The sequence below is a fragment of the Somniosus microcephalus genome, chromosome 12, assembly GCF_052327205.1.
Source record: "Somniosus microcephalus isolate GS21.2 chromosome 12, FLI_Smic_1.0, whole genome shotgun sequence".
Taxonomy (NCBI): Eukaryota; Metazoa; Chordata; class Chondrichthyes; order Squaliformes; family Somniosidae; genus Somniosus; species Somniosus microcephalus.
In genome coordinates, this window is record NC_140998.1 from 33,343,806 (window position 1) to 33,366,608 (window position 22,803).

The 22,803-nt window shown below is 47.7% G+C and overlaps 1 protein-coding gene across 1 annotated transcript; it reads left to right on the top strand.

Moving 5' to 3' along the window:
• Positions 1-18,828: 18,828 nt before the first annotated feature.
• LOC147109117 (uncharacterized) lies at positions 18,829-22,532 on the top strand. Its single transcript, XM_086004198.1, has one exon. The coding sequence runs from the start codon at positions 19,818-19,820 to the stop codon at positions 20,913-20,915; it is 1,098 nt and encodes a 365-aa protein (XP_085860324.1). The 5' UTR covers positions 18,829-19,817; the 3' UTR covers positions 20,916-22,532.
• Positions 22,533-22,803: the final 271 nt, after the last annotated feature.

The following is a 22,803-nucleotide window of genomic DNA, read 5'->3' on the forward strand; positions in this document are numbered from 1 at the left end:
GTTTGTGTGTCTGAAAGAGACTGTGTGTGTATCTGAGAGCGACTGTGTGTGTGTGTCTGAGAGAGACTGTGTGTGTTTGTGTGATAGACTGTGTGTGTGAGAGAGACTATGTGTGTGTTTGTGTGATAGACTGTGTTTGTGTGATAGACTGTGTGTTTGTGTGTCTGAGAGAGACTGTGTGTGTATCTGAGAGAGACTGTGTGTGTGTGTCTGAGAGAGTCTGTGTGTGTGTGTTTGTGTGATAGACTGTGTGTGTGTGAGAGAGACTGTGTGTGTGTGAGAGAGACTGTGTGTGTATCTGAGAGAGACTGTGTGTGTGTCTGAGAGAGACTGTGTGTGTGTGTTTGTGTGATAGACTGTGTGTGTGTGAGAGAGACTGTGTGTGTGTGAGAGAGACTGTGTGTGTGTGTGTGAGAGAGACTGTGTGTGTCTGAGAGAGACTGTGTGTGTGTGTGTGTTTGTGTGATAGACTGTGTGTGTATGTGTGAGAGACTGTGTGTGTCTGAGAGAGACTGTGTGTGTATCTGAGAGAGACTGTGTGTGTGTCTGAGAGAGACTGTGTGTGTGTGTTTGTGTGATAGACTGTGTGTGTGTGAGAGAGACTGTGTGTGTGTGTGAGAGAGACTGTGTGTGTGTGTGAGAGAGGCTATATGTGTGTGAGAGAGACTGTGTGTGTGTGTGAGAGAGACTGTGTGTGTGTGTGAGAGAGACTGTGTGTGTGTGTGTGAGAGAGACTGTGTGTGTGAGAGAGAAACTGTGTGTGAGACTGTGTGTGTGTGAGACTGTGTGTGTGTGTGTGTGTGTGTGTGTGTGAGACTGTGTGTGTGTTTGTGTGATAGACTGTGTGTGTGAGAGAGACTATGTGTGTGTTTGTGTGATAGACTGTGTTTGTGTGATAGACTGTGTGTTTGTGTATCTGAGAGAGACTGTGTGTGTGTGTCTGAGAGAGTCTGTGTGTGTGTGTTTGTGTGATAGACTGTGTGTGTGTGTGAGAGAGACTGTGTGTGTGAGAGAGACTGTGTGTGTGTGTGTGAGAGAGACTGTGTGTGTGTGAGAGAGACTGTGTGTGTGTGTGAGAGAGACTGTGTGTGTGTGTGAGAGAGACTGTGTGTGTCTGAGAGAGACTGTGTGTGTGTGTGTTTGTGTGATAGACTGTGTGTGTGTATGTGTGAGAGACTGTGTGTGTCTGAGAGAGACTGTGTGTGTATCTGAGAGAGACTGTGTGTGTGTCTGAGAGAGACTGTGTGTGTGTGTTTGTGTGATAGACTGTGTGTGTGTGAGAGAGACTGTGTGTGTGTGTGAGAGAGACTGTGTGTGTGTGTGAGAGAGACTGTGTGTGTGTGTGAGAGAGGCTATGTGTGTGTGAGAGAGACTGTGTGTGTGTGTGAGAGAGACTGTGTGTGTGTGTGAGAGAGACTGTGTGTGTGAGAGAGAAACTGTGTGTGAGACTGTGTGTGTGCGAGACTGTGTGTGTGTGCGTGTGTGTGTGAGACTGTGTGTGTGTTTGTGTGTGAGACTGTGTGTGTGTGAGACTGTGTGTGTGTGTGTGAGACTGTGTGTGAGAGAGAGTGTTTGTGTGTGTGAGAGAGTGTGTGTGTGTGAGAGAGATGGTATGTGTGTGAGAGACTCTGTGTGTGTGTGTGTTTGTGAAAGATGGTGTGTGTGTTTGTGTGTGTGTGTGAGAGAGACTGTCTGCGTGTGTGAGAGACAGACTGTGTGTGTGAGAGAAAGAATGTGTGTGTGAGAGAAAGACTGTGTGTGCGTGAGAGAGACTGAGTGTGCGTGTGAGAGACTCTTTGTGAGTGTGTGTGTGTGTGAGAGACTGTGTGTGTGTGAGAGAGTATGCGTGTGAGAGATTGTGTGTGTGTGTGAGAGAAAGAATGTGTGTGTGAGAGAAAGAATGTGTGTGTGAGAGAAAGAATGTGTGTGTGAGAGAAAGACTGTGTGTGCGTGAGAGAGACTGTGTGTGTGTATGTGAGAGAGACTGTGTGTGTGTGTGTGTTTCTGAGAGACTGTGTGCATGTGTGTGAGAGGCTGTGTGTGTGTGTCTGAGACACTGAGTGTGTGTGAGACTGTGTGTGTGTGTGAGAGAGACTGTGTGTGTGTGAGAGAGACTGTGTGTGTGTGAGAGAGACTGTGTGAGTGAGAGAGAGACTGTGTGTGTGTGTATGTGAAAGATTGTGTGCGTGTGTGTTTCTGAGAGACTGTGTGTGTGTGTTTGTGAGAGTGACTGTGTGCGTGTGTGTTAGTGTGAGAGACTGTGTGTGCGTGTGTATGTGTGAGAAAGAGACTGTGTGTGTGAGAGAATGTGTGTGTGTGTGTTTGTGTGAGAGACTGTGTGTGTGTTAGTGTGAGAGACTGTGTGTGCATGTGTATGTGTGAGAAAGAGACTGTGTGTGTGTGTGTGTGTGTGTGTGTGTGTGTGTGTGTGTGTGAGAGAGACTGTGTGTGTGTGTGTGTGTGTGTGTGAGAGGCAGTGTGTGTGAGTGTGAGAGACTGTGTGTGTGTGTGTGTGTGAGAGACTGTGTGCGTGCGTGTGAGAGAGACTGTGTGTGTGGGAGACTATGTGACATGAATCAGTCATTCATGAAAGAAAGACTTATGAAATAATACTGAGTGGCCTACGGGTGGCGCTGTCCAGGGAGAGTATAAATTCTCGAGCACGGGCCCAGCTTGCGCAGGACATTCTTAACAGGAACTAGTGAAGGACACAACTAGACCTCCATGTTGTAAAACAGTTGATTAAAGCTTTGTTTAACAGACTGTGTGTGTGTTTGTGCGAGACTGTTTTTATGTGTGTGTGAGGGAGACTGTGTGTGTGTGTGTGAGTGAGAGAGATGGTGTGTGTGTGAGAGAGACTGTGTGTGTGTGTGTGAGAGAGACTGTGTGTGTGTGAGTGAGAGAGATGGTGTGTGTGTGAGAGAGACTCTGTGTGTGTGTGTGAGAGACTGTGTGTGTGTGTATGTGAAAGACTGTGCGCGTGTGTTTCTGAGAGACTGTGTGTGTATGTGTGTGTGAGCAAGACTGTGTGTGTGTGTGTGTGTGAGAAAGAGACAGTGTGTGTGTGAGAGAGACTGTGTGTGTGTGTGTGAGAGAGACTGTGTGTGTGTGTATGTGAAAGACTGTGCGCGTGTGTTTCTGAGAGACTGTGTGTGTATGTGTGTGTGAGCAAGACTGTGTGTGTGTGTGTGTGTGTGTGTGAGAAAGAGACAGTGTGTGTGTGAGAGAGACTGTGTGTGTGTGAGCTCAACGTAAGCTCGAGGAACAGCACCTCATCTTTCAATTGGGCACTTTGCAGCCTACCGGACTCAACATTGAGTTCAACAATTTCAGATAATTATCCCTGCCCCCATTTTTCATGCAGTATGATTTTTGCCATTCCCATTTGCAACATTTTATCTTTCCTGCCTCTTACAAAAGCACAGGATGTTCTTTCTATTTCTTCCTCCCCTCCTAACCCCACCCCCCCCAGTCTCTGCACCTGCTTAATATCTGTTACATCTCCAGCTTTTTCCAGTTCTGATGAAGGGTCCCAGACCTGAAACGTTAACTCTGTTTCTCTCTCCACGGATGTTGCCTGGCCTGCTGAGTATTTCCAGCATTTTCTGTTGTTATTTCAGATTTCCAGCATCCGCAGTATTTTGCAATTATAGCAAGAGTTTCTACAGCTATATAAAAAGAAAAAGGGTGGCTAAAGTGAACGTTGGTCCCTTAGAGGATGGGACCGGGAAACTAGTGGTGGGGAACATGGAGATGGCAAAGACGCTGAACAAATATTTTGTATCAGTCTTTACATTAGAGGACACTAAAAATATCCCAACACTGGACAAACAGGGGGCAATGGGGTGGGGGGGAGGAGCTAAACATGATTAAAATCACTAAGGAGATGGTACTCAGTAAAATAATGGGACTTAAGGCGGATAAATCCCCCGGACCTGATGGCCTACATCCTAGGTGTTGTGTATGTACCTTTAAGGGAATAACTGGTCTTAGACTGCAGTACCGGCAGTGACCACCCCTGTATAAAAGGCCCTAGCAGGCTTCTGTAGTTTCAGTTTCAAGCTGCCTCTTGTTCAGTAAAGTACCTGTTAAACTGTTCTCCCGAAGTCCGTGTATTATTGAGGCGCGGACTTTACAGTGGCGACGAGTAAGTTCGAACTCACCTGCAGTGTGGCATCATCTCACGGGGATCTCGCCTGAAAGGAAGGTCCTGGAAGGTCGTAGTCTGAGCAATGGGCGTCGACCGAGGGCAACCGCCCAAGGAATCCATCGGTGTTTGGAGAATTGCGGGAGAGACTGTGGTTCCAGCGAATCATGCTGGTAGCAGGTAGCGCGCTGACCCTTCCGGACTGCGGCGGGCTCAAGCTCGATCGAGCGGCTCTACAAATCGGGCCGCGCAGCGTCGCCGGGAAAAGAAAACAAGAGAGAGAGGGTGGAGCGCACAGGGTGCGGTTGGTGCTCGAGAACAGGACAGCGGAGAGAAACTAAACGGGGGGGAAGGAAAGCGAGATGCACCGAAGCTGCGGGTCACCGCCATTACCCCGTAGAACTAATCCCTATTTTCAAGGGTGTCGTGTGGGATTCCCGATGGCCGCAAACCACGCCAGGTTAGAGGAGGTGGGCCGTTGGGTTGACGGACTTGGAGGGGTCGAGATGTCAGTGTTCAGGTGAGTGATGGGTGCATGAGTGCAAAGGTAAGTGTGTTTGGTGTGTCTAAAGTGTGTAAAGAAGTTTAAATTACCTGTACTTACCTTAACAGCCTTCCTTCCTCTAGGCTTCGGGAGTCCATCATTCAGCCGGTACAGAAAGCAGAATGGCCGCGAGCTGTCAAAAGTGACAGCCTTCAGCTTTCAGTGCCGGCGTGATTTCTAACTGAGTCTGCGTAGAAGGACTCAGGTTAGAAGTAAGACTGTCAGCGTTTGACAGCTTCAAACAGCTGTGAAACACTGATATTTCATCTGTCAACACGTCTTGACAGATGAAATGTCAGTCTGTGACGTCACCTGTTGCCGGGTGGCCCTTAATTGGCCTGCTGAGCCCACTGGGCAGGCTCAACAAGGTCAATCAAGTGAAAATCGCGTGGATTGGCCGCATCTCAATGGAGGCAGGACTAAAACCCGATAGTTGTAGTCCCGCCTCCTTCCCGACTTCTGAATGAAAATCCAGCCCTTTGTGTGTGTGTGAGAGACTGTGTGTGTGTGAGAGAGACTGTGTGTGTGTTTGTGTGAGAGAGAGACTGTTTGTGTGTATGTGAGAGACTGTGGGCTGGATTTTCATTGAGGAGTCGAGTAGGAGGCGGGACTACAACTTTTGGGGTTGTAGTCCCGCCTCCATCGAGTTCTAGCCATCCCACGCGATTTTGACTTGATTGACCTTGTTGAGCCCGTCCAGCACAACCCCAGCCCAGCATGAGGTTGAAAAGGCCATCCGACAACTGAAGAACAACAAGGCCTCAGGAGCAGATGGAATCCCCGCCGAGGCACTAAAGCATGGCGGAGAAGCACTACTGGCGCGAATTCATGAACTCATTTCTCTTATCTGGAAGGAGGAGAGCATGCCAAGGGATCTCAGAGATGCCGTAATTGTGACCATCTTCAAGAAAGGTGACAAGTCCGATTGCGGTAATTACAGAGGAGTTTCCCTGCTATCTGCCACAGGAAAAGTCATCGCAAGAATCCTCCTCAATCGCCTTCTCCCAGTGGCCGAAGAGCTCCTCCCAGAGTTGCAATGCGGATTCTGCCCACTAAGGGGCACAATGGACATGATCTTCACCGCACGTCAATTACAAGAGAAATGCAGGGAACAGCACCAACCGCTGTACATGGCCTTCTTTGATCTCACAAAGGCCTTCGACACTGTCAACCGTGAGGGATTATGGAGTGTCCTCCTCAAAATTCGGCTGCCCTCAAAAGTTTGTCACTATCCTCCGCCTGCTTCACGGCGACATACAAGCCGTGATCCTGACCAATGGTTCCACCACAGACCCAATTCACATATGAACCAGGGTCAAGCAAGGCTGTGTCATCGCACCAACGCACTTCTCAATCTTCCTTGCTGCAATGCTCCATCTCACCCTCAGTAAGCTACCCACTGGAGTGGAGCTAATTTACAGAACAAACAGGAAACTGTTCAACCTCCGTCGCCTCCAGTCCAGATCCAAGGTCGTCCCATCCTCTGTCGTCGAATTACAGTATGCAGACGATGCTTGCGTCTGCGCTCACTCGGAGGTCAAACTCCAAACCATCGTAAATGATGCCTGGATGAGTGCAGCTCCAACAACACTCAAGAAGCTCGACACCATTCAGGATAAAGCAGCCCGCTTGATTGGCACTCCATCCACCACCTTCAACATTCACTCCCTCCACCACCGGCGCACTGTGGCTGCAGTGTGTACCATCTACAAGATGCACTGCAGCAACTCGCCAAAGCTCCTTCAACAGCACCTTCCAAACCCGCGACCTCTACCACTTAGAAGGACAAGGGCAGCAGACGCATGGGAACATCACCACCTACAAGTTCCCCTCCAAGCCACACACCATCCTGACTTGGACCTGTATCGCCGTTCCTTCACTGCCAATATCCTAACAGCATTGTGGGTGTACCTACACTATATGGACTGCAGCGGTTCAAGAAGGCAGCTCACCACCATCTTCTCAAGGGCAATTAGGGATGGGCACTAACTGCAGGCCTAGCCAGCGACGCCCACATCCCATCAATGAATGAATAGAAGAAAATACCTCCACCGAAGCATACGAGAGCATGGGCCTTACACTAAACATCCGTAAGACAAAGGTCCTCTACCAATCTGCCCCCGCCACACAGTGATGCCCCCCGATTATCAAAATCCACGACAAGGCCTTGGACAACGTGGACCACTTTCTATACCTCGGGAGCCTACTGTCAACAAGGGCAGACGTCGACGACGAAGTCCAACACCGCCTTCAGTGTGCTAGTGCAGCCTTCGGTCGCCTGAGGAAGAGAGTGTTTGAAGACCAGGACCTCAAACCCGGCCCTAAGCTCATGGTCTACAGGGCAGCAGTGATACCTGCCCTGCTGTATGCCTCAGAGACATGGACCATGTACAGCAGGCACCTCAAAGCACTGGAGAGGTACCACCAACGCTGCCTCCGCAAGATCCTGCAAATCCATTGGCAGGATAGGCACACCAACGTCAGTGTTCTTGCTCAGGCCAACATCCCCAGCATCGAAGCTCTGACCACGCTCAATCAGCTCCGATGGACGGGTCACATTGTCCGCATGCCCGATACGAGACTCCCAAAACAAGCACTCTATTCGGAGCTCCGGCACGGCAAGAGAGCCCCAGGTGGGCAGAGGAAACACTTCAAGGACATCCTCAAAGCCTCCTTGAAAAAGTGTAACATCCCCACTGACACCTGGGAATCCCTGGCCCAAGACCGCACAAAGTGGAGGGGAAGCATCAGGGAAGGCGCCGAAGACCTTGAGTCTCTTCGCCGGGAGCAAGCGGAAACCAAGCGCAGGCAGCGCAAGGAGCGCACATCAACACAAGCACCCCACCCAACCGCCCCTTCAACCACCATCTGACCCACCTGTGACAGAGACTGTAGGTCCCGCATTGGACTCATCAGTCACCTGCGAACTCATTTTTAATGTGGAAGCAAGTCATCCTCGGTTCTGAGGGACTGCCTAAGAAGAAGAAGAAGAGTGTATGAGAGAGACTATGTGTGTGTGTGAGAGAGACTGTGTGTTTGTGTGTGTGTGTGTGTGTGTGTGTGTGTGTGTGTGTGTGTGTGTGTGTGAGAGAGACTGTGTGTGTTTGTGTGTGTGAGAGACTGTGCGTGTTTGTGTGTGTGAGAAACTGTGTGTGTGTATGTGTGTGTGTGTGAGAGAGAGACTGTGTGTTTTTGTGTGTGTGTGAGACTGTGTGAATGTGTGTGATGAAATAACTCTGTGTTCTGGATTGTCTGTTGTTGCACTTGTTAATGTCTGGAATGTTTTACAGGTGTAACCACTAATGTTCCTCCCTAGCTCCGCCTTTATGGACCCTCCTGATTGGTGTGAGTCTTATTTATAAGAGCTGGATTTTATTCATAAGGGCTGGGTCGGTGATGAATGATGGTTGCCTTGTGTTAACTTGATGCCATGATTCTTACTCAATAAAAGTTTTAAGTTTTAACTTCATGGATTCAGGCAGTTATTTGGCACATCAATGTGTGAGAGAGACTGTGTGTGTGTGTGTGTGTGTGTATGTATGTGTGAGAGATTGATTGAGTGTGTGTGCGGGAGAGACTGTGCGTGTGTGTGTGTGAGAGACTGTGTGTGTGAGAGACTGTGTGTGTGAGAGACTGTGTGTGTGTTTGTGTGAGAGACTGTGTGTGTGTGTGAGAGACTGTGTGTGTGTGTGAGAGACTGTGTGTGTGTGTGAGAGACTGTGTGTGTGTGAGAGACAGTGTGTGTGTGTGAGAGACTGTGTGTGTGTGTGTGTGTGTGTGTGTGTGTGTGTGTGTGTGAGAGACAGTGTGTGTGTGTGTGAGAGACAGTGTGTGTGTGAGAGAGACTGTGTGTGTGTGTGAGAGACTGTGTGTGAGAGAGACTGTGTGTGTGTGTTTGTGTGAGAGACTGTGTGTGAGAGACAGTGTGTGTGAGAGAGAGACTGTGTGTGAGAGAGAGACTGTGTGTGTGCGAGACTGTGTGTGTGTGTAAGGGAGAATGTATGTGTGAGAGAGAGTCTGCGTGTGTGCTTGTGTGTGAGAGAGATTGTGTGTGAGAGATTGTGTGTGTGTGTCAATGGGGAGCTTTTGGAGGCAGGACTCCCACTTTTTGGGTTGTAGTCCCGCCTCCATCGAATTGTGGCCAACCCACGCTATTTTCCCTTGATTGACCTTGTTGAGCCCACCCAGCAGGCTCAGCAGGCCAATTAAGGGACACCTGTTACTGGTGACATCAGCTGGGTGGGAGGATATGCTGTGAGGAGGATGTTGTGAAACTCCAGTACGATTTGGATAGGTTGGTTGATTGGGCAGAAACATGGCAAATGCACTATAATGTGGAAAAACGTGAGGTTATCCACTTTGGTGGCAAAAACAGGAAGGCAGATTATTATTTGAATGGCAATAGATTGGGAGAAGGGGAAGTGCAAAGATACTTGGGTGTTCTTGTGCACCAGTCGCTGAAGATAAGCATGCAGGTGCAGCAGACGGTTAAGAAGGCAAATGGTATGTTGGCCTTCGTAGCAAGAGGGTTCGAGTACAGGAACAAGGATGTCTTGCTGCAGTTGTACAGGGCCTTGGTGAGACTGCACCTTGAGTATTGTGTGCAGTTTTGGTCACCTTATCTGAGGAAGGACGTACTTGCCATGGAAGGAGTGCAGCGAAGATTCACCAGGCTAATACCGGGGATGGCAGGAATGATGTACGAGGAGAGATTGGGTCGATTGGGCTTGTACTCACTGGGGTTTAGAAGATTGAGAGGGGATCTCATCGAAACCTATAAAATTTTGTCAGGCCTGGACAGACTAGATGCAGGAAGGATGTTTCCGATGTCCGGGGAATCCAGAACTAGGGGTCATAGTCGAAGAATAAGGGGTAAGCCATTTAGGACTGAGATGAGGAGGAATTTCTTCACCCAGAGAGTGGTGAACCTGTGGAATTCTCTACCACAGAAGGCAGTGGAGGCCAATTCATTAAATATATTCAAGAAGGAGTTGGGTATATTTCTTAAGGCTAAAGGGATCAAGGGATATGGGGAGAAAGCAGGGACAGGGTACTGAGTTCGGATGATCAGCCATGATCGCATTGAATGGCGGAGCAGGCTCGAGGGGCCGAATGGCCTACTTCTGCTCCTATCTTCTATGTTTCTATGTTTCTATGAGTCGGATAAGGTATATTTGTTAGAGTCGGATAAGGTTTTAAAGCAGTAACTATGGTGGAACATAACGCGTCTAAAGGGGAGACCTCCCAGGATTGGGAAGAACAGTTTAATCAGTTAATGGAAGGAAAATATAAGGACTGGGTGGTGACGATCACCAGTCCAAGTTTCAAAGGAGGTCAGACCTTCTTTGAGCAAAATAATAAAAAGGGAAAAATGAAACGAAATTTTTTTAAATACTTTCTGATGGCAGCCTCTTACTCTGAACTAATGAGCGAGTGAGCATTAACATACAGTCAGGGTCAGACCCAAAACCAATTGCAGTCTGATTTAGACCAGCTCCGGAATCAGGTTAAAAATTTGCAAAAGAAAAATGAGGAATTACATAGTGATAAAAGATTGTACTCTCTCCATATGGCCTCTAGTATGACTGCAGTCGAAGCAAGTAATCAAAAATTACACCGAATGCAGGAACAACTAGGCGAGTCCACAAGGGATCGCTGTGCCCTAGAGGAAAAGTGTCAGGATTTGAAATCAGCCCTCAAGGTCATACAACAGTCACACCAGCGGGAAAAATACGATAAAACGGATCATACCCACTGTCGTCAAGAAATAGAAGTATTAAAGTCACAATTATTCTCACACAGGGGCATAATATGCGCTTTCTCCAACGGAGGCGGAGAGGGTATCGACTACTCAAGTCTGGCCGAGGCGGCCCAGAACTATGAGAAGGACCGATCAGGAGAAAGGGACTACGGCCCCCCTGACCCGTCATGGCACGATCCCCCGCCACCCTATAGAAATAATAAAGGTCCTACTGCCCCAGAGGAGCCGCCACCCCCACTACCCATGAACCCTATTATTAGATCCGTGTGTTAATGGAGACACGGAATGCAGGAGTTGGTTTAACAAGTCTATACTGAATGGAGGCAATCGGGAAACTGAAACTACAGAAGGCTGCTAGCGCCTTTTATACAGGGGTGGTCACTGCCGGTACTGCAGTCTGAGACCAGTTATTCCCTTAAAGGTACATACACAACAATTCCTCCCCTTTTAGATAAACAGTACATAACATTCATTTAACAACTAAATGATAACTAATTACAATTACAATTACGGTTGCTAGATACATTGGTTGAGGTTAAGCAATTATAAGTTCAGTCTTTGAGGAGGCTTCCTGATTCTGTCTGGATAACGCCTCTTTGGGGTATCAGGTTCTTCTGGCAAAGTTGAGTTGGGATCAATGTCGTTGTTTGGTTCATCTGCTTCCAATATCACCGATTCTGCGGTAGATGCAATTGGTACGTCGGTTTCATCGCCAGGTGTATCAGATCGTGGTGTGGAGTTGACGTTTTCCAGTGACTCTAGAATCTGTTCAGCATGGCGTCTTACAATGCTCTCTCCAACGTCCACGGTATACATGAGAGGTCCTTGCCATGTACAGATCGTTCCTGGCTGCCATTTCTCTGTGCGGTAGTCCCGGGCCAAAACTGGTTGACCTATCTTAAAACTCCTGGTCGGCCTTTCATTCATATTCTGAAACTGCCTGTTCTCCACATCTCTTCTGATGTTCGGCTTAACCAAATCCAAGCGGCATCGTAGTCTTCGATTGAAGAACATCATGGCAGGAGTTTGGTTGGTGACCGCATGTGTCGCATTCCGGTAGGCAAACAAGAAGTTGTCCACCTTGTGTTGTAGGGGTATCTCTTCATTACACATTGCCTTGATAGCCTTCTTGAATGTTTGAACAAACCTCTCGGCCGATCCATTAGTGGCTGGATGATATGGGGCGGATGTGTAATGCTTAACACCATTGCTCTTTAAGAACCTCCAGAACTCTTCAGACACAAACTGTGATCCATTGTCAGAGCAAATCTGTTCAGGCAGCCCATTCCTGGCGAATATGGTTCGTAAGACTGTGATAGTTTTTTCTGTGGTGGTTGAGGACATTTTTATTACCTCTGGCCACTTTGAATGTGCATCCACCGCAATTAAAAACATCGAGTCCATGAAGGGACCAGCAAAATCAATGTGCACCCTTTGCCATGGAGATGAGGGCCACTCCCATGGATGTAGAGGGGCTTGTGGTGGGGCGTTTTGGACAGCTCTTGGTCATCTCTTCGATTTCTCTATCAATTCCCGGCCACCACACAAACGCTCTAGCTAAGTTCTTCATTTTTACCCCTCCCAGATGACCCTCATGAAGCTCATTGAGCACTCTATCCTTCAATTTGGGTGGAATCACTACTCTGGATCCAAACATCAAGGTTCCTCTGCACACTGACAACTGTTCTCTTCTTGGCGAGAATGCTGGCAGCAGTGGTTCGCCATGTGCTGGCCATCCCTTCACCATTAAATCATAGACCCGGGATAGTGTTGGGTCATTTCGTGTTTCCTTTTCTATGTTTGCATTCGTCACAGGGAGACATTCGACTATGGCCGAGTGGAATATCTGCATTGGATCCACTGCAAGTTCTTCTTCCACCATCGGCTACGGTAGGCGCGACAATCCATCAGCATTCCCATGCTGTTTAGTTCCTTTGTACTCGATGTCATATTGGTGTGCCCCTTGGAAAAGGGACCACCTCTGTAGCCGTTGTGCTGTCATTATCGGTACGCCCTTCTGAGGGTTGAAAATGGAGACAAGAGGTTGATGATCAGTTAGTAGAGTAAATTTTTGACCGTGCAGGTAGTGATTGAACTTCTTCACCCCCCACACTAGGCTGAGGGCCTCTCTGTCAATCTGGGCGTAGTTACGCTCGGCTGCAGTTAACGAGCGTGACGCAAAAGCTATCGGCCTCTCTAAACCATCAAGGAATTTATGTGACAGTACCGCCCCAATGCCGTAGGGAGACGCATCACACGCCAGTCTTATCGGAATACTTCTCTTGAAGTGATTAAGTCCTTACACTTCTGAAAGGCCCGCTTACAGTCATTGCTCCATTTCCATGCTACTCCCATTCGTAGTAGGGCGTTCAGTGGGTGCAGAATTGTGGACAAATTCGGTAAAAACTTATGGTAGTAATTCACCAATCCGAGGAATGACCTCAGTTGCGACACATTTTCAGGCGCTGGGGCCTTAACAACCACTTCAGTTTTGTCAGGGGACTTATGTAACCCCTCTTCATCAATCACGTGGCCACAATACGATATCTGTTTCTTAAAAAACTCGCACTTGGGGCGGTTGGCTCGTAGCCCATGTTCACGTAGTCTAGTGAGCACCTGTTCTAGGTTGTTAAGGTGTTCACTGTCATCTTCACCTGTCACTAGGATGTCGTCCAAGTAACACTGAGTCCCCGGAATCCCTTGCAGGACTTGTTCCATCGCTCTTTGCCATATCGCCGGAGCTGATGCTACTCCGAATGCCAATCGATGATACTGGTAAAGACCTTTGTGAGTGTTTATCGTGAGATACTTCCTAGAGGATTCTTCAACCTCCATCTGCAAATATGCTTGTGCTAGGTCAATTTTTGTAAAATGCTTCCCTCCAGATAGTGAGGCGAAGATGTCTTCTATCCTTGGAAGAGGATATTGTACTGTGTGAAGGACTGGGTTCACCGGCACCTTGAAGTCCCCACAGATGTGAACCTTCCTTGGCTCCTCAGACTTATTGTTTAACGTTTTCTTCATGACAGGAATGATGGGTGTCGCCCACTTGCTCCAGTCTACCTTAGACAATACGCCTGCATTCTCCAGATTTTCCAGCTCTGCCTCGACGGCTGGGCGAATTGCATATGGTACCAGTCTTGCTTTGAAAAACTTGGGAAATGCATTCTCTTCTATTTTTATCGAGGTGGTTATGCCTTTAAGAGTGCCCAGTTCTTGTTGAAATACCTCTTTGGCGTTAGCTAAGATTGTTGACAATCGTCCAGGAGTGACGTCATCATCTTTTCTACCAGCCACCGTCATTGCCTGAATGGAGTGCCAGTCTAAGCTTATCTTTCTGATCCATTCACGTCCCAATAACGGTGGTCCACCATCTTGCAGTATGTAGAGATACAATTTCCGTATTTTCTTGCCGTTGTATTCGACAGGCACCCTTATTTTTCCTCTGGGGTATACTTTTTGCCCCATATACGTCGTCAAGACGATGGATGTCTCTCTCAAGGGTATGTGTGAGAATAGCCGCTCGTAGTCTCGTCGATTCATGACGGTTAGAGCTGATCCTGTATCCAATTCCATTTTAACTTGGGACCCTGCTATCGTGAGGGTGACCCAAATGGTTCGGTGATCCTCTTTTGCGATTACATTGTGAAGTTTGAGACAGCTTAGTCTCTTGTTCCCGGATTCACTATCGCTCATCTGGTCTTCGGAACTACTGTCCGTCATCTTTTGTACTTTCTTGTACGGTTCCTTAGTAGCCTTTTTGTTGTCGTTGGTCTTCTTCCCAGACCTGCAAACTCGTGCAATGTGTCCCATCTTTCCGCATTGCCTGCATATTTTGTCCTTGGACCAGCAGTCCTTCTGGTCATGGGTTGTTCTGCCGCAGCGATAACATTTTGCAAATCCCCATGTCATTTCGTGGGTGCCGTATTCCTGTGGCTTTTGTTGTATTTCCGCAGCTCCCCTGGCTGCTGCTTCGTACGATACTGCCATGCTGAAAGCCTTATCTAGTGTCAGCTCTTTCTCTGAGAGTAACTTCTTCTGGGTTCCTTCACTCAGGAGTCCACAGACAAATTTGTCCCGTAGGGTATCTGCCAGTCCTGCTCCGAACTGGCAGTGCTTTGATAGCTTGCGTAGTTCCGTAAGGTAATCAGCATTGCTCTCATTTTTATGCTGATTTCTCCTGTGGAATTTAAATCTTTCTGCTATCAGCAGCGGTGTAGGATTTAGGTGTTCCTGTAGGATAGCAACAATTTCGTTAAAACTCTTCGCCTTCGGTTTGGCTGGAGTAATCAGGTCCTGCAATAGGCCGTACGTTCTTGCGCCCATTAAATTTAGCAATACCGATGCCTTTTTCTCTTCGGCTATTTCGTTTGCCTCGCAATATACCTCGACTCTTTCCACATACGTGGTCCAGTCTTCTATTGCATTATCGAAGGCAGTGATATAGCCAGTCTTCGGCATCTTGGAAATCTAAGATGGCGCCTCCCACGCTTTGCCTTCTTCCCCGATTTAACAAAATGGCGCCTCCCGCGCTTTGCCTTCTTCCCCGATGGATCAAATGGCGCCTCCCGCGATTTTCCTTCTTCCCCGCCGAGTTAAGATGGCGCCTCCCGCACTTTCCCGCCGCTGCCGCTGCTGCCAATGCTGTTCTCCGCGGTATTTTTATTTTTCTATCGCGCTTCAATATTTGCTCTGTTAATTGAAGAACCATTCCCGTCGTGGAGCGGACCCTCTGGGACACTTCCCTCCCTCTTCTTAGGTCCGAACGCTGCCCGGCTGCAAAGCACCAGCCGCGCCCTGTGTGCTTCACCCTCTCTCTCTCTCTCTTTGCTTCCCAACTCGCTGCCCGGCCCCGTTGCAGAGCCACCCGCTTGAGCTCTAGCCCGCCACCGGCCCGATTAGCTGGGAAACCACAGACTGGAGAACCAAGCCTGGCTCTTGACAGTCTCTCCTGCAAGTTTTCAATCCGATGATTTGGAGGGCAGTTGCCCACGGTCGACGCCCGTTTCTCGAGTTTCTTTGGATTATTATTTTTTTTTCTTTCTTCTGGCTTCGACCTTCAATAACGTCGTCTGAGGTGCTGCCGAGTTGCAAGTAATTTTGTTTCTTACTCGTCGCCAGTATTAGATCCGTGTGTTAATGGAGACACGGAATGCAGGAGTTGGTTTAACAAGTCTTTACTGAATGGAGGCAATCGGGAACTGAAACTACAGAAGGCTGCTAGCGCCTTTTATACAGGGGTGGTCACTGCCAGTACTGCAGTCTGAGACCAGTTATTCCCTTAAAGGTACATACACAACACCTATGGTCACTGTTCGGATACAGGAAAGGACCGACGGTCAAGCGGTAGGCGATGTGCCCAATGGACCCATCAATTATGCCATCCCTTTTACTCTCTCCCAATTGAATGATATTGCCAAATACGTACCCAAGTTCGCTGGCAAGAATAATTTTGAATTATAGAGGGCCGTGGTTCTCCAGGGCTCTGAGACTCAGGGACTAGATGAGGGAGAGCTGAGGAAACTAGTGACTTTGTGTTTGGGACCCGTTATATTCGGGGCCATGCCCCAAACCCAGAGAACAGGGCAGGGCACCATAGTTGAAATGTGGATTGCCATTAAGGAGGCGGCAGGAGTTAACTGCAAGGATCCCGTTATGGAACTAGCTAACTTTAAACAGGGTGACGAAGAACACCCCCGCGCTTATGCGGAACGCTTGTGGGTGGTTTTCTGTAACCTGATGGGAACATTGAACCACGACAATCTGGATGATGGTCCTCGTGCCACCTGGTTTAAGTCCCTCATTTCCCATGCCTCCGATTCCGGTAAAAGAGCATGTAAGCTCTTCGACCCTACCGACGACACTCATAATGAGGCCTCGATCTAAGGGCTTATGACCAGGGCTTGGCAGGATGATCAAAATCAATCCTCTCCCCAACCAAAAGATAAAATCCACACTTTCCACTCAGACCCAGATAGAAATGACCCACCAGCATGCAGGACTGAGCGATCTCCAAGCTATCCGGTAGCAAACCAGGGAGATAGGGGATATGGACCACTAAGGGGACCCTGTTATAACTGCAGAAAGACAGGACATTGGCAAAGGGAGTGTCAGGCACCAAAAAGAAGTAACCAGTCCGGCGCTGTGGGATGCTCCGGGCAAATGGCACCCTTCCATCAGCAACCAGCACTCGAGCCCGGAGGCCAACAATGACTGGGTCCACCCTCGGAGGTCGTGTGCAAGGCAGGATATGACAATCATGGATGGCCTATAGTCTCAGGTGTCGTAGGAGGTCACGATACCCCATTTTTATGGGACACAGGCGGATCCAGAACATGTCTGGGAAACCAGCACCCTCTCTCGCACAATGATTTAACTAATCAAGAAATTCTCCTTAGCGGCTTTACCGGTCATGGGCAGACCACTACAATCACTAAGCCATTGGAGATTCAATTGGGAAGTTTCAAATTTAAGCATGCATGCCGATCGGTGCCACAGATGCAGGGGGAATCGGCAATAATTGGTATTGACTTCATGAGAATATATAATTTGGCTTATGACCCAGCACACCGATGTATTTGGAGAATGTGCAAAACTTGTGTTGGCGGGTTAATACCCACGGGGACGTATGACACGCGCGTATGCTGCATGAAAACTTTTACTTTTGTTCCTTTTACCATAACAGACGACCCGGAAATACAGGATACCTTAACCCAAAACTCAAATGTTTTTGCCACCCACAAACACGAGTGTGGCCGGATGGCAGGACCGGTCTCAATCATGGGACCCGATCCCCCGCCCCAGAAGCAGTATAATATTCCCGTAGAGGCAGAAAAGGAATTAGACAATATTATTAATAGTCTCTTGAATCAAGGCGTGCTCCGACCCATTGCTTCTACCAATAACTCACCCATTTGGCCCGTTCAAACACCCGATAAGTCCTGGAGAATGACTATAGATTACCGAGCCTTGAATAAGGTTATGCCTTCCGTGGCACCCACTGTTGCCACTGCCCCAGAGATCGCTTCAAAACTTTCCCCAACTGCGAAAATCTTTACTGTCCTGGACATCAGTAATGGATTTTGGTCCATATCCTTAACAAAAGAATGCCAGTACATATTTGCTTTTACTCACAAGGGACAGCAGTACACTTGGACCTGGTTGCCTCAAGGTTTCCACAACAGCCCCTCAATATTCTCAAACATACTGGCAAATAGTTTGAAGGGATTTTCCCAGCCCTCAGCACTCATTCAGTACGTAGATGATATCCTCCTCCAAACTGACACCATGGAGGAACATAAGGTCCTGTTACAGGAACTATTACAAACCCTCCACAAGATTGGGGTAAAGGTGAACCCTAAAAAGGCGCAGATTGCGAAATGGTCAGTGTATTACTTGGGAATGCAAGTCACAGAGGGACTAAGGGAGGCAACGGAAGAGCGAAAAAGGTCCGCCTCCAAATTGCCGACCCCCACAGATGTAAAATCCCTCCGGTCCCTTTTAGGGATCACTGGATATTGCCGGGACCACATTGAGGACTACTCTTTACTGGCAAAACCCTTATATAACTTACTAAAGAAGGGAGTGGCATGGGAATGGTCCCAACAACATACGGATTCCTTTAACCAGCTAAAATTAGCCTTGACCCAAACCCCTTCACTACGCAGCCCCGACATGTCTCTGAGTTTTTATCTGGAGACTGCCGCTTGTGAGACCAGCCTATCAGCGGTGTTATTACAGGAACACTCTGGGAAGCTCCAGCCTGTTGGTTATGCTTCTAGAGTTCTGACCCCTGTTGAGTTAGTGTTCTCACCTTGTGAGAAAAATTTACTCAGTGTGTTTTGGGCGGTGCACAAATTCTCTCCAATCGTCAGACTTAACCCTTTGATTATCCTAACCACACACACGCCTATTAAAATGCTTATGGATGGGAGCCTTAAAGATGGCTCGGTCAGTTCACAACGACTAGCCAGATGGACACTACTCCTACAAGGGAGGGATATCAATGTTAAATATCAGCCTAAATTAACAAACTTAGCGCAGAACATGCTGTACCCAGGAGACCCGCACAAATGTAAAATTTTGTCATCAAGTGACCTTGATGGCCCCTTTCAGACAAAATTTAGGGAGGGTGACGGTGACCAGAAAATCAAAACTCACGTGTATGTGGATGGCCTCTCGAACCACGTCTTTAATCCGACCCATCAACTGGACTAGAAACCATCCTTTACCCCCGCCCAGTCCAGGACGACCCAAATGGTTGCGTCGGGTATTAGAAAAGATAGAACTGTAAATAAGAGCAGCTGCTACCCTGAGCTTTCTTTTTCTTTCTAGGTAACTGATTATTGCACATGGAAATCCCACTACCCACCCTTCTGGGGTACTGTGGTCTGGTGTTTGGCTGTATCATCCTCGCTGAGAACTCGGATGTAATTATTACCGCAGACGGACAGAACAGTCAGAACTGTGCCCAAGACAACAATGCAGGTTTTCACGCACCTACCAATGGCAACAACGAGTGCAGGTGTAGCAGCCAAGGAAAAACCTGCTATGAGACGGCAACTGAAACTCAACTGAACTTTGAGTGTATTGCTTGTATGGGAAAGGTGTTAAGGCTATAGTATGGATGGCTATGCAGAACACCGGGGGGACCTATGGGGGTCTATCGGGGGCAAATCCTGTTGGTTCAGAGTATGAGATGAATTGTACTAAGATAGATAAACAACTGTGTTGCAACATAAACAAGACAAGCACCTCCTTACAGATTAGGGTGGATGTAGCAGCAATTCAACTGTAAGAAACCTAATCAGTACCCTGGTTCCAGTTTGGGACTGCCCCGAACACGAGTCAGGACCCAAGGGAGGAGTAATATTAAGAAACACGACCAAAATTGTTTATGATAATATACAATATGAATTAATGCCTATAGTACTGAATATAATCGATGTACAATTGCCCGATTGGTGCCCGGAGGGAACCAAAAGATTGTATCAGGACTTGACTTCGATGTTGCTCAAGGGAGAGATAGGAGAGAAGCAGGGAAATGAAACAAAGACAGCTAGGAAAAGGAGGAAGAGAGGGTTACTGAATGATGCAGGGACAGTCTATGGAGCAGGAATGGCCACTGTAAATACTCTAGGTATAACTCATTTGAACTCATTTTAAGGTTAAAACCTTAACCCAGCAAGTCAAAATTAGAGGAACTGAATAATAATCAAAGACAAGAGTCACAGGCAGGACAGGAAAGTATAGGGATCCAAACACAACAGGTGAAGAAGGTCTTAGAAGGACATGCACGGACTATTAAGCAACTTATTAACACGGCCAAAAAGGCGGCGAACGGAGCCCAACAACAAACACTGTGCATGACATATGGCAATTGGATGCTGGACCAGCTGAGAGAAAACTTAATGGTGGCAAAACGTGAAGAAGTACCCACTTGGATCAACAATAATCAAATCCGGGGTCTGATAAAGCAGAATGTTCCTGCTACTATCAGTGACTGTGAACTACGGAAACTCAGCAGGGTATGGTTCAACGAGGAATGTACAGGCCCCCGTGGAAGTACTGCTGTAGGGATGGTGATAGGAGTCCCCATGATAGGACACCAGGAAGGAATGCCATTATTTGAGGTCCAAACCATAGGCACTATACAAAAAGGAGTATGGGTGGCCGTAGCAGGAATGAGGCCAAATGCTGTGAAGCAGAACGGCACTCTAGTGGGAACTGCATTGGGACAATGTGCCACTAGGGAAAGAACAGTAATATGCCCATACAAAATTAACCCGACCCGCACCACGCGATGCGGATTTAAGAGAAATACGGCCATAAATTGCTCCTTGATCATGGAGAACGCGATTCACAAACCTATCAGTCGAAGCGCTTATATGGGTGACGGAACATATTGTTTTACCACCACTGAAGCTAGTTACCATTATGGGAATAAGGACTGCCCTATCCAAAACCCAACCTTCTGCATGCACCCGCTGATACCGATGAGAATAGGAAACAAGGAAATTATCAACATCCAGAGGCATGCAACTGTTAATCTTAATGTGTCAATAGATCTGAAGAATTGCTTGACAAAATATTTCACAAAAATCGACATCAACATCCAGCTAGAAGAGGAACATATAACAGAAATTAGACATAAGCTTGATCTTGTTCACGATATCTACGAAAGGGTGGAAATGAATGCCCAGGACATTGACCAAAAGATTAAACAACTCAAAATCAATACTTGGTGGGATGACCTTTGGAATTGGGGCGAAAATGTGAACATACACCCCTGGGTGAGACTCGTGTCCCACCTGACTGTAATTATGATCATGCTGGTGTTTATTTGCCTATGCTTCACCTGGGTAAGCATGAAAAGACTAGAGAAAAGGCTGAAGGTTCGAGTGGAATCAATGGAAGCGTATCAGGCTTTACAAAGGACAAAGGACACACCCCGACGATGGTAAACAGCCTTATGGTGATCAAATCATTTGGTCAAATGATAATGATCAAAGGGAGGAATTTTCGAAATGGAAGCTATGTAAGAAAACTGAAATAAAATGGAGGAGTCACCATGTGTAAGGGATAATGGATAAATAATGCAGAGGTTCAGGAATGTTCTAAACAGAGGGCTCATAGGTGACCTCGCCAGACATGAGTGAGGTCACTATAGACGCCAGTTAGCAAACAATGGGTCAATTAGAGAAAAGTGTAAGTGCAGGGTTCTCAAAATTCCCGCACTCCCCAAATTATGGATCAAGGGACCCTGTTTGGATAAGTTATTAAAAACAGGGTACCCAAAATGGCTTCTGTAACCTCATGACCAAAACGGACAGGATTTTTAAAACAGGGCTTTGCAGACAGGCAGGCCCGGAGACGAAACTTAAAAATGCAGGAATCTGTGAAAAAGACTCTGGAGCCAGACAGCCAAAGTAAGCACAGAATATGCATTCATTCGACTTGAAATAGATCAAGCTAGAATGGGCCTAGAATCGAGGCCATTAGGTTTCTGCATATTTAATCGGTAACAGCTCACAGTAGCCATCAAGTCAGGATGGGGACAATTAAGTTTTATCCATGACAAACAACCAGGACACCGGGGCCATTAGACCCGGAGACAACCACTCTAAATGTCATTAAAATAAATGGTTGTAATCATTTAAACAAGCCCGCCAAAAGTTAGACGATGGACTGACCTGATTTGGTGCGCAGGTAAGGAGTTGTAGAACGGGTATAATTGTAGGCCCATCAGTGGCAATCGCTCTCTTGACTCTTGACTCTTATCTCTTGCCTGTGGCCTTGGCCTGCTGCCTCGTACTCGTGCCCTGGCCTCGTGGCGGGTTCTCTTCTCACTCCCCGCGCCGCTCAACAACCAAGGACGCCCATTACACCAGGGCAAAACGCGGGAGGAGAATGAGACCCGAGTTCAAAACCACACAGGACACACAGGCCACAAACGGGTAGACGAGATGAGACGAGACGAAGAAGAAGGTAAACTGGTAAAGGCAGAGAAGGGCAGCGGAAAGACGCATTTGGGGACAAACGCACAGTTATAAGCTGGTGTTTGGTGAATAGGTTGACGTTACAGTGTAACCCCAAATTTTAAGAATATGCTGGCGTTCGAAGCATGGCTAGCAAAATCATTTAGACGGTAAAGACCGCCAATCGCCCCCCGACCGCAACATTACCGCCCGAGGGAGAAGAAGAAGAAAACCCATCGGGACTCGACGACGACGGTAGCTGAGGAAAAGGAGGGTGCTTCGCATCAACAACTTCAGCGCCGCACCCTGAGACCACGTGGCGACAGGATACCCCAAAGGATGGCAAGGACGGACCCCAAAATTCACAACCGTTAAAGCAACAGGTTTTGGATTGGTGAGCATGAATTCCTGGCCCCTCATAGCTTAATCTAGTTAGGTATAGGGGGTGGAATAAGGATAAGGAGATTGTTAATGTAGTTGTTTTCCCTCGATGTGCCGTGTGTTCCCCATTCCCATATAAGTGTAATTGTTTATGCCTGTATTTTCATACCAGTAATTTTCATAAGATTGTTGTATTCTGCTTTTAATAAAATTTTGGTTTTATTACACCAAACCACTTGACTACTGAATTTTCTGTATCGCTGCCTGTACCTAAGTCCAGTGTCTAGAACCCAGGGGTGTGGGAGCGATTCAAACCACTCAAAGGACAGTCAGAGGCGAAGCTGACTGGGCGCACGCCACCCCCTACAGAAATGGTGACCGCGGCAGGACTCCGGCAACAGGGGTGCGATACAGTAGAGAATGATTCGGATGAGCAAACCATGATGGAGGAAAGGATTTCTGATTATGTGTTTAGTAAGGTGAATATCACAAA